This window comes from Limanda limanda, chromosome 1 (assembly GCF_963576545.1).
Source record: "Limanda limanda chromosome 1, fLimLim1.1, whole genome shotgun sequence".
In the NCBI taxonomy this organism is placed as follows: Eukaryota; Metazoa; Chordata; class Actinopteri; order Pleuronectiformes; family Pleuronectidae; genus Limanda; species Limanda limanda.
Window position 1 is genome coordinate 27,975,414 of NC_083636.1, and position 12,002 is coordinate 27,987,415.

The following is a 12,002-nucleotide window of genomic DNA, read 5'->3' on the forward strand; positions in this document are numbered from 1 at the left end:
AACTAAATACACAAACCCTTTCTGTTTAAATATTCCTTGTAAGGAATTGCATAGATTTCATGGTTACATGACTGATTTCATGAGATCACTGAAGTGTATCTTGAATGTTTGCAGCAACCCAAGCATTGGCTTCATGCTCTTTTAAAGGAGATCAGATGTTATAGCTACATAAAAACAGCATCTGTACTGTGTGTCTAACTGCTCCCTTGCTCATCATTGTTACTTGATCTCCAGTATTTTTAACTTTTCTTTTACTTTGGTGGAGTTTCCACTCAGCTTCCTCATTCAGTAGGTTTTTATTAATGGTGCTAAACTGTGTGTTACTGTTAGACACACAGTGTTTCTGCACCTGCGTTGAACTGTTGGGATAAAATTTGGTTGCTCTTTAATCAAATAGACTTATAGCCATCTGCTGTAGCTTGAACAAATCTCTGGGCGTTAATCCTGTGGTTTATGCCCTCATAATTTGTAATGTAGTCACAGTATAGTATCTATTTGAATTTGCCCTACTTTCTCAGTTCACATTAATACTTTCCTGTCACAGTGGGAGTAATATGCATGGTGTTTAATGGTATGGTTGAGACCTGCATTCCCAGTGCTTTTTAATTTATTATGCTATGTCAAGGTCAAGTTCACCTGCTTTCAAATCCCTGAAGCTTGTGAAGAGTGTGTTATAATATTTCTATTTTCTCCAACTCTTCTTACAGCACTTCCACGATGGGCGTAAGGCACAGCAGCACGTTGAGAGCTCATGGAAACAGCTGGAATCGGTGAGTGTGTTTATGTGTAGTACACAGTATCACCATGGTTACAAGTTGCTCCGGAAACACATCAAATCAAAAATAGAAACTAACTTAGTGACATCCATCTGTGGTTTACTGAACCAATAATGTCATAAAGTGAAACTTCATGTATAGTGTTAACACTTGAATCACTTAAAACCATTAATGGGAACACAACCTCATTCACGACATAAAATGTAATATACTATGTATGGAAAAAAGCAAAACACACAAGACCACAGTCATTTTATTTTATAAATATGCTTTCATTTGCTATATGCATTAGTCAAATTATACATCAAATGCATCAAGGCCCACCACTGCAGAATATAAGTATAAAAACACAGTATATGAAGCTGTGCAGAGATGGTCCAATGACCTTACTTGCTCGAGGCCTTTTCATTCAGTTATCAACAGCCTTACAATCAGTCATGAACATCATTGGCATGTAATACAAAGGCACATGCTACAATAGACAGCAAGGGAGGAGTCTTGTCTCTATAAAATATATTATCCTTTAAAATTGAGGGAGAACTGAATGAAACGATATTGCATTCACCTGAGAAAAAAAAACATCTGCGTTTTTTTTTTAGATACCCAGAATGTTTTCTCTGAATTCGGAGTAAAGTCATCAAGAGAAAAAAGATTCAGCTTGCTTTTCTGAATGTATAAGATAACTTACCTCAAAATCCCTAGAGATTTCTAATTTAGTCAAGTTTAGGAGAGGTGAATCAAATATCCTGCCTGTATAGTTTGAACTAGTTTTATTTTGGTTTGGGTTTGAGACATTCAGACATACATGTGCCATTAAGAAATGTGAATGGCATTGTAATTAATTTGTTGGCTTTTCACAGTCACCTCAGGACTTTGGGGTTATTTAGACGGAAAGTACAAAGATTTTGATCTATGTCGCTAATTCAGAATTTTTTTTTCTCAAGTGAATGTAGTACACTTCTGAGGAACTGTCTGAAAAGAAAAAGCAAAACAAAACAGAGGACTGTGCACAGAGCCCTGAGGGACCCCATGATCTGTACTCAGTGATTCATTTCTTTTGCTTGAAACAGAGACATAGTAGTCTTTTATATGACTCACAGGCACTACAGCCTGTAACATTAAGATATACATATATTATAATGAAGCTCCAGCTTACTATTAGGTAATGTGTCATTACATAATGTATCTGTGTCATCTGCTGCCTGGATGACACACTGATAATGCTAAGAATGTATGAAGAAGACGACTCTCAGCTAACTAACAAGAACTACTGGCTGAGGTAAATATAGATAAAAAAAGACCATTGCCTCAGAAACACTGAACTGTCCCTTAATATCAGTTGTGTCAGTTTGATTAAATCAGACTTTGGTAGATTGTTAAACATCATTGTTTACTACTGCTCTACCACTTAAACTAGATAAGAGCAGTTCCAGGAGTGTCAATGTTATTTATTTTAGTTTAAGAGCTAAAAGTGAGATTGCCCAGAACCACCACCACCACCTCTTATCTCTGCCTGGCCCCTTTGGTTGGGGAGAGAGAGTGTGAGAGAGATGCATACCCCTCCTTGTCCTGCAACTTCTCTGCGAGTTCAATGATCCCATTGTGTGTGTGTGTTCGAGGCTGATAGGCATAGTTCAGAGTGCACGCTGGCCCAACAAACACTGATTGTTCAGTTCGAGGGGTCGAAAGAGGGTTGGATGAATGCTTGTTTTTCTGCACACAAATGACCACTATGAACATTTGTTTAATCTGCAGGCTGCAGACTGTGACAGACCCAAAGGCTGTCTCAGTGACACAAACTAATCTCAGTCACACACAATGCCGGGCCTGAAATGTATATGACGTATGTGTACATGTTATGACGTCTATTATTATGCTTATTTAAAAGGTCAAGCTACTCATTCAATATCTATGATCATATTTAATTTGGTTTTCCTTTTGTTTTCTTCAGTGTAAAAGACGGTTTGAGAGAGACTGCAAAGAGGCGGACAGAGCACAGCAATACTTTGAGAGGATGGATGCTGACATTAACGTGACTAAGGCTGACGTGGAAAAGGTATGAGTCATCTGGTGCACAGGCACCAATCACACAAGCTTGTCCCATCTCCTCCGTGCTTGAAACCCAGCTTCCCCTTTTGATTGCCTGGCCTTCCTCACTCTCCCAAAGAGCACCCTCCCCGACCCTTTCATTGTTTTTCTTTTGCATTTATTGCCCCCTTTCCATGCCCCCAGCCCCTGATTCCAGTGAGCTTCAAAAGACAGTAAAGACCGAGTGACCATGTGTAAAGGCCCTGTGTGTAAAAGCTGGCATTGTCTCAGCGGCGCAGTGATCTGCTGCTAAACAAAGCTGATCATGGCACTCGGTCCTCATTATCACTATAGTGCAGCCATCAAAACACTCTGCTTAGCAACAGAGAGGAATAGACTGGGTGTCCATGGCAGTGCTTGTGTGTAGTTGTGTGTTTATGTGGATATGTATTATACATATACAGAGCTGGCTTTCCTCTCTCTCAGGGACAAAATTAAACTTGTACTTGGGTGATTTTGTGATGATACGTCCTCTATGATAAATCAACACATGCAGCCAACAATCCAACTCTTAGGACTTGCACACCAGAGCCCCTAGGGCCCATAGCTGATGTCATTTCCTGTTGTCATAACCAATTAAATGAGCCCTTAAAGCCTCAGCCCTTAACCCACACAGCTCCCACGCCCGCAAGGCATCATGGGTCAGCAGCGCGTGCTCCTGCTGCTTCGTCAGCTGTTGGAGCAGAGCTGCGGCTCAGAGTCGACACAGTTCAGACCCGATTATTATGCAAATACAGGTTGGAATAAAGGGTCTTTCTGCGCTCAGCCAGAGAGATACAGTGGGCTCAGGCTAACACTGAACTCAACTGGAAAGACCCGGCACAACAAGAGCTGTGTTGTTTCTGATTACAGTTGTTCCATTTATTGAAGCATGAAAGACTCATACATTACACAGATTTCTGGTGAAGGAAGAGAAACAAATCTGCATTTTTTTCCCGCTTTTCATTTACTCACTATCACGGTTTGTTTAAAGTAATTATGTAAACAGTTCCGTAATATAAGATCAGGTAAGACCTTATTTTCCTGAAGGAAATTCGTCTTGGACACATACAGTATCTGCTTATGTACATAGATCCAATCGCTTTCACCTATACATATACACTCACATAGCACACATAATGTTATCAACCAACACATTGCAAACTGACCATTGTATTACTTGTACTTTTATAGGCAAAATGTGCATTAATTACATTTCTGCTGACAATTGTCTGTGAACTTTTCAGTTTTGGGTTAAGGATAAAAAACAGCCAGTGTTTTCCACAGAATTGATTCAATCTGATGCGCTAGCGTTTTTGCATCTGCAAAAAAAAAAAAGAATCCATTTTAAATGTCCAGATTTTTTATTTAAAGGAATATTGTGGCACGTTCACCCAGGTCTTACCCTCATCATAGTTGCCAGTGTGACCACTGGTTAAAATAGTTTTGCACTCCTTCATTGTAGAGAAGTATAGTTGAAAAGAACAGACACAGAGATAAACCATTTCATGTGATTAAGTGAAAATTAAGTGCTTCTTTTCTTTGGAAGTTTCTTCAAATCTCTAAAGCGGAGGTAATAAGTTATGACCCATAATATGAGGCAGTGAGAGTAAAATCCCCCGCAATTTCCTGTTAAGGTTGGACCAACATAGTGATGATAGTAAAAGTGATGCTCAATAACTCCCTTTCAGATATGCCCTAGTTTTATCGAGAACAGCCTCACTTTTCTAAAAAAACATTTGCTGCTAGAGGTGATAAAATGTCAAATATTAGCTCTCTCATTTGTTATTCCTCTCTGTGTGGGTGTTTCAACTGACCCCAGCTCACCTTTTCGCCTACTCACATTTCCGTTGTTCAAAAATGAAGAGTTTATAATAGAAACGACTGAAATCCCTCATATCACTCACTGTGGAGAATGATTGGATTAGGGTAAAACACATTAAAAAAAAAGTAATGGTAACTAATTTCTGTACATTTCCATTGCTTTATCTGTAACATCAATTTTATCCACTTTTATTTTAGATCTGGAATCTTGAAAAAGGGTATGATTGTGCAGATGTATGAAAAAGTGTGTGTGTTTGTCGTGTATGTTTTCTGTACATCTTCAGTGGGCCATCATTGGAATAACATGTTCAGATTAAAGCAGCGTTAATGGTCAAGTGCTCACTTTTTTTGATCAAATTTGGTCATAAAACTAAGCTGCAGGACAGAACTATGTCTCAGTTTGTTTTTTACTTTGCGCAGTGATATTCCTGAGTATTTATCACCGGATAGGATGAAATGTAAAAAAATGTTTAACTACCTTTGGTCATAGTTTAAGCCTCTTGGTATAAGTGGGTCTGGAACAGGAAGGACAGATGCATGATGGGAGAAGTAAAATAAAGCAGAAACATGAATATTTGGCATATTTGTGTGTGGTACTGTGCAGCTAAAGGCCCCAATAGAATTTAATAAGCTACAAATAAAGTAATTATATTATTGTACTTCCTCAACAAATTTACTTGTCGCTTACAATTTGGAAGAAACTGCAAATAAAGATATGTTCTGACAAGCTAAGTTCCAGGAGTTTAACATTGTGTAATGTGATGTCTCCCGCTAATTCAGAAGAGCTGCTGTTTGTCGAGCTGAGGTATTGTGGTTTTCTGCTCAGCTGGAGCAAACCTCTAACAGTTCCCTCTTCTCTTCTGGCAAACTAAATCCTATAATTTGGGGTTTGGAGTCACTGACCAGATATCCACAAAAGCCTGCTCCAGTTTTCTGAGGAACCCCTGGCCCTCACACACACTCACAAACTTCCCAACTGTGAAGATCCCCAGTCATAGAGCGATTAAGAAATAACATTGTAATGCATTTCTAGAAGTGTAACAGAGTGTTTTTTTAACTAGTGATTTTTGCTGCTACTGCGTTTGTGTACCGTGATACCAGCTTCCCCTTCTGACTCATGATAGGCCTGGTGGTCTAGGAAGTGCATCTATGGCAACTTCTTGTTTAGCTGTAAACGGCTAACAAACTTTTTTTTTGTTTATGTGTGTGTGTGTTATTTTGTGCTATGCCTTGAAGCGAGGTTCACTCAAGGTAGGTCAAGCGGACAGAGAGTCTTTTATATCTGTGGGATCGCACACTGTCTCTACAATACAGCCTCAACCAGATATCACTGTTAACCCAGCCCTGTCCTGTCTGCCCGTGATCAGTGGCTTGCCTCGTTGTCTTCTGCTGAACACTGTGTCACCCTGAGGTTTATATGTGTGGTGGAAAATGAAATGAGCGAAAATGATGACAGATGTTATGCAAGCCGTCAAATTTCCAACCAACTTTGATTCCGATTTTGTCTGTGTGCTTCATTCTCAGTTTTTTTCCTAAATTGGTTGGTATGTTAGTAGGTAGGTGGGTAGATTTGATAGATTGGCACATAGGTAGGTAGATAGGTAGGTAGGTTGATAGGTTGGTAGGTAGATAGGTAAATCCGTAGGTACACAGGTAGGTAGATAGGTAGGTAGGTTGGTAGAGAGGTAGGTAGTGAGGTATACATATATATATATATATATATATATATATATATATAGGTAGATTGATATAAAGGTAGATAGGTAGTTAGATTGGTTGGTAGGTAGATAGAGTGGTAAATAGGTAGTTTGGTATATAGATAGGTGAATTGTTAGATTGTTAGTTGGTGTGTGTGTGACAGCATAGCAGTAAGAAATGACAACAGGATGTGAAGTGGCTGCAGACACAGTGGCTTGTTTTGTGGGTTCGTCATCCGCCAGGTTACCATAGCAACGTTTCTTTAACCTCATCATTTCTCAACACAACACATTCACTTTGCATGCACCTACACCAGTACAGCACATTTCCATTGTTGCATGCTTACGTAGATTTAAAACAGCTGGGCTTTCACATGTGCTTTTTAGCTCTCCCCTGGATTCCTATTTTTTTGCAAGCAGTGACTATCATTTTCCACCATGGTATTATCTGTCATCCCTCATGTGCCGGATATAATGCACCTTTGTGTCTGACGTCCTCCTTTTCTTCTACTATATCATCTATAACGAACCCATATGTGTGTGAGTGTAACAGTTAGGATGAAGTCCTTTAAATGTTTCCCCTTCAGGACTGGGGCAGATCAGGGTCATGTTCCGTCTGCCGTCCCGCACAGTTATGTGGCTCCAGTTATTTTTCCATCTGCATTCAGCCGACTGAATGTTGATTGCAATCACAGGTTCATAAGGTGACTCTTTGTTACAGATAGACCAATGAAACCAAGATTTATGTGTGGAAAGGCCTTAGATCCAATGGAAAGAGGAAACAGATATGAGTACTTAGCTGCACAATCACACACATACACACAATGCACATACACAGACACATGCTGTCTAGCTGAGATAATCTCATCTCCATCTGTTAGCCATGGATCTGGGATAGGCTGCTCCCGCTGCGATTCTGACTGCCCGCTACCCTTCTTAAGACGGAACTAGCTTAAAATAATCAACATTGTCAATGATAAAGAAAGGCTAGACTGGGCGGGCAATCCAAATCCAAATCCCTCCTTTTTCTGCAGCCATTGCGGTCTACCTTTTTTATATGTTTGTCCTGGCCTATATATAGTCTAATGCCAAAGGCTGTTGCTGCTGTCGGACGTCAATGTGCAGCTGTGACCGTGCGTCCACGACCTCTATGTTTATATCTGCATGCATGAACACTCATATGCACAAATGTGTCAACCCATGTGGGTCGTTGTGCTCTGGCTGAGTGTGTGTGTGTATGTGAGTATGTGAGTATAACCCATATGTCTGTGTTAATCAGGGAACACTGAAGTCTAATGAGGTGAGTGTGTGTTTGATGTGCATGTTTGTGTTCTTTAATTTCTTCAGGCACGACAGCAAGCTCAGATGAGACACCAGATGGCTGCTGACAGTAAGAGCGATTACTCCTCCTATCTGCAAAAGTTCAACCAGGAGCAGAATGACCATTACTATACAATTATCCCCAATATATTCCAGGTAAATACAACCGCACCGTAACAAATAACATGCTTCAGTTGATTTGTTATTGCAGATGCTTGCACTTAAAACTCGTTAAACAAACATACATTTTTTTGGGGTAACCAAGTTCTTTAGCCTGCCCACCCAAACAGCTTTGCCTCCACCCAATTATTTTTGGGGGATTTTTGTCTTTCAACAAGTCGTGCAAATGTAGCCGGACGTGCACACTGATTAAGAAGCTGGCCAGAAAGGTGCATTCGTGTGCAATCATTAGTTGGCTTGGGAATTCAGTGCCGTTTGCTGGCCACCACCCCCACTCCCCTCAGGTCTAACAACTAAAAATAAATTCCCAACATGTGGTGAAACACTGAGGATAACAAACCAAAAGCATTAAAAAGTGCAGCTATTTTGTGCATTGTTCATTTTGACAGCTTGTGAGCTTGGAATCAGTGTTTAAGATATAAAAACTAGGCTTTCCATATATATATTCATGATCACGTCCTTGTGAGTCAATCAATAAAGAATGAAAGATAAAAAATGCATAAAAGATTTACCATATGCTACAGCTCTTGCACAGTTTCATTTGAAGCTTAGTGTATAATTTCCAAAGCAAGCCGTGTCCACTCAAACGTTACCCTTTCTCTAGTAAAGCTTGTGTTTACGTATAGATAATAATTGTTTTGATTTCAATGTAGAAACTTCAAGACATGGAGGAGAAAAGAATCGAGCGGTTAGGAGTGTGCATGAAGACGTTTGCAGATGTGGACCGCCAAGTGCTGCCAATCGTGGGGAAATGTTTGGACGGCATGACGAAATCAGCGGAGTCCATCGAGCCCAAGACTGTGAGTACACTGAATGAGATATATGCACATTGCACACACACACACACACACACACACACGCACAGACACACACACCACCATATGGGCCATATTACTCACTCAGCTAGGCTGTCTGTCACAGCCCACACACTGCCGATTAGGCTTCACTCAAGCAACAACTGTGCAGGTGGGTTGGGTCTCCTGGGGGGCTTTCTGAAAATACAAACAACCCACCTGTGTACAACAAAGTGGTGTGGGAGGGCAGCGTTTTAGCTCAGAGTATAGCCAAACCAAATGATTGAATCTATGTGTTGACCGCCTCTTTTAGTAAGAAAATCAATGAGCAGCAAGCACATATTGTATTTCTCTCAGTGATTGTTTTAAGTTTAAAAATGCACACACCATAGTTCCCCTATAAAAAGGGACATTCCACTGATTTTACAAATGAAGTTCAGTTTGTCTTTCCTACTACTTAGACAGTGAAAACATTTGCATGATATCTTCTGTGGGTCTGAAGAGTATTTTTGAGCTGATGCACTCTCTAATGAAAGATGCCACTGAGATCCTTTATGGGAAATTGAATCTAGACCTGTACTAGGGGTAAACTGAATATTGATTATATATATATATATATATATCATTATTTTTATAAAAGTACAGCACTGAATCGCAGGACTTCACCTTTATTTTCAGCGGTACTTCCTCATTAGTGCCTGTCAGTGAGCTCACAACAGCAGCTTTCACATGATGCTGAAAATCTGAAGAAAACTGATTTTCTTCAGAAACACTTGGTTTCAAACCCCAACTTGTCATTTTATGTAGGGTTATGTTTAGAATTATTACTGAGCTTTAGAGGGGATGGTAGGCAGATTTAGTTTGAGTAAGCTAGAGGCTAGCTGTCTCAACCCGAAAAGACACCGAAATCCTTTGAAAACTGGTACCCGAATCTGGCCACAAGACACAGATCCGATTGGCCCTGATTTCACATCTGACCGCTTTAGCATTAACTGATTTACCTAATGTAATGTTAGCAGCCTTCTCCCTTGTGCCTGACCATGATGCATATAATCCATCCTTTTAGAAAGTTTCTACATAAAGGTCCTCTTACATAAAGGTTTCCTGCTATTCATCTCTTGTTGATTGAAATAGCAGGATGGCTGACTTAATCTATTCATGATTTCAGATAAAGAAGTCCATCTATTGTCATTGAAAAGGACGACAAATATGACTTGTTTACACACTTATCACTGTATCACTGTAAACTGTAACTGTTAAGCATGGATCTGAACGGGGGCTGCACGATATATTGAAAAATGTATCGCCATCGTGTCATGCATTCACACTCTGCATATATTTGGCCAATCAGATGGAATCAATGAATCATTGTCGGAAAAAGAGAAAAGAGATAGAACAGAGAATTGCGAGGCGGCGCCGTCAAATCTCGCTCCGCCTCCTCTTGAATAAATTCTACTAAGGTAACTGCTGAGTCAAATTCATCACTATGAAGCGGGTGGTTATATTAAAAAAATTTTTTTTTTAAATTGTAGCTTATTTATGATAGTCTGAGAACCTGAGGGAAAAGTAAGTGACAAGAGTTAATGGAAATACGGTGTTTCAAGCTCCTAAGAGTCCTTTCATTTTCAATTTAAAATGTGTTCAAAAGAAATATACTGTTATTGGCTCAATGTCTGTCTCATGGCTTATTTATTATTTGGATACTGACAAAAAGGCCTGATTCTCCAATGATGAAGAGAAAAATGAACAGTTTAATATATTGAGATGTCACAAGTTGGCCGTCTGCCGTATGACAAAAAACAAGATTAGCTCCAGGGATCACATACACTGTGTGTGTATGTGTGTGCGCATGGCCCGTCTCCAGGGAGATGACTCCAGCCTGTTACTGTCTGCTGCAGTAAACAACAGCAGGGAATAACACATAGCGTGTTCCTGTCTTCTCTGTATCTCTCTTCCTCTCTCTGTCTCTCATGTATACATCAGCACATCTTTAGACCTCGGATCCTATAACTCTAACCAGACCCTCTGCCTTTATCAGCACAGAAAGGTCGATGCACGCTGCACTTGATTAATGTGCTCCATCCTGTGGCTGAAGAGCGTGGTCGTGTCCCAGACCTCAGTGTTTTGTCATACGTCCCATGCCTGACAGATTTAGGTCTTTTCCTCTCTCTTCTGTGGCCCACTAACAAAATCATGGCAGCCGCCCTCCTTTCATGGTACACTCACACAACTGTTATCAGTCAGAAACTACTTGCCAAGAGGAATCACAGAGTCCCGCTTTTGTGTTGCAATTTATATCCAGACCTGCTGATAAACACGACAATCTTCTGAACAAACAGAAATCCAGGAGTTTAAACATTGTTTATGTTAAAAAGGAAGTTTTCAAATGATAGTATTGTATTTTTAATAATTTTTAAGGGCTGTCAGTAGAGAAAATACCTCCGCCAAGGCCCTTCAGTCCACTAATTGCACAATATTGTACACTTGTAAAAAATCTCACAATGTTAAACAAGGAGAAAAAATTGTGCTGGCTCTGCCGATCCATACCGAAATTGAATGGACTATTTTCTGACCCCTTCTAGCAAGTTTTGTGGAATTCCGTCCAGTAGTTTTTGCGTAATCCTACTAATTAAGAGACAAGAGGTTGAAAACATAATCTTGGCCCTGATTTCTGTGACTCCCCTGTTCCCCACCAGGACTCTCAGCAAGTGGTGGAGTCCTACAAGTCTGGATTTGAGCCCCCTGGAGAAGTGGAGTTCGAGGACTACGGCCAGGCCATGAAGAGGACGGCGTCCGAGACCAGCCTGTCCAACTCCAAGGAGGGCAAGGAGAGGCCTGCTGGCAAGAGCAAGGGCAAACTGTGGCCTTTCATTAAGAACAAGAACAAGGTAACACGTGAATGCACGCTCAACGAAGAGTCACTTCTACACTCGAATGTATGACAACGCCTCACTGGGCGCAGTGAATTACCTTTCTGCACATTTGGAGGACACGTTTAACTTTTGGGAGAGTTTAAATGGTCGATGGTCACTTTATGTTGGTTTTGTCTCGTGATATAGTGGCTATAAAACATATAATCAGTGGAGTGTCTGTTACATTTTTGTAATTATTCTTTGACTTCTGTTGAGCTGAAGAACACTTTCGCCAGTTCTCTGTTAGTATTGCCATTTTTGTTGTTATTATTTGCCACCCCCTATTTTCTCCTCCCTGGCAATCACCCTCACCGATTCCGGAGCCTCCCTCCTGTAACACACACTAATGCATTTCCACCTTCAACTTGTGGACAGACTCATCTGGCAGATATTAACCTGATGTAGCAGGCTCTCTTAACCGTCTTTCCACTG

The 12,002-nt window shown here is 40.4% G+C and overlaps 1 protein-coding gene across 2 annotated transcripts in view; it reads left to right on the plus strand.

The window, feature by feature from the left end:
• LOC132998650 (formin-binding protein 1) overlaps positions 1–12,002 on the plus strand; it is a 43,369-nt gene that overhangs the window by 14,128 nt on the left and 17,239 nt on the right. For both annotated transcript variants that reach the window (XM_061068381.1, XM_061068389.1), the window contains exons 5-9: positions 708–770; positions 2,728–2,832; positions 7,712–7,840; positions 8,518–8,664; positions 11,355–11,546. In XM_061068381.1, coding sequence (XP_060924364.1) covers positions 708–770; positions 2,728–2,832; positions 7,712–7,840; positions 8,518–8,664; positions 11,355–11,546 — 636 coding nt within the window. The remainder of the gene's footprint in view (positions 1–707; positions 771–2,727; positions 2,833–7,711; positions 7,841–8,517; positions 8,665–11,354; positions 11,547–12,002) is intronic.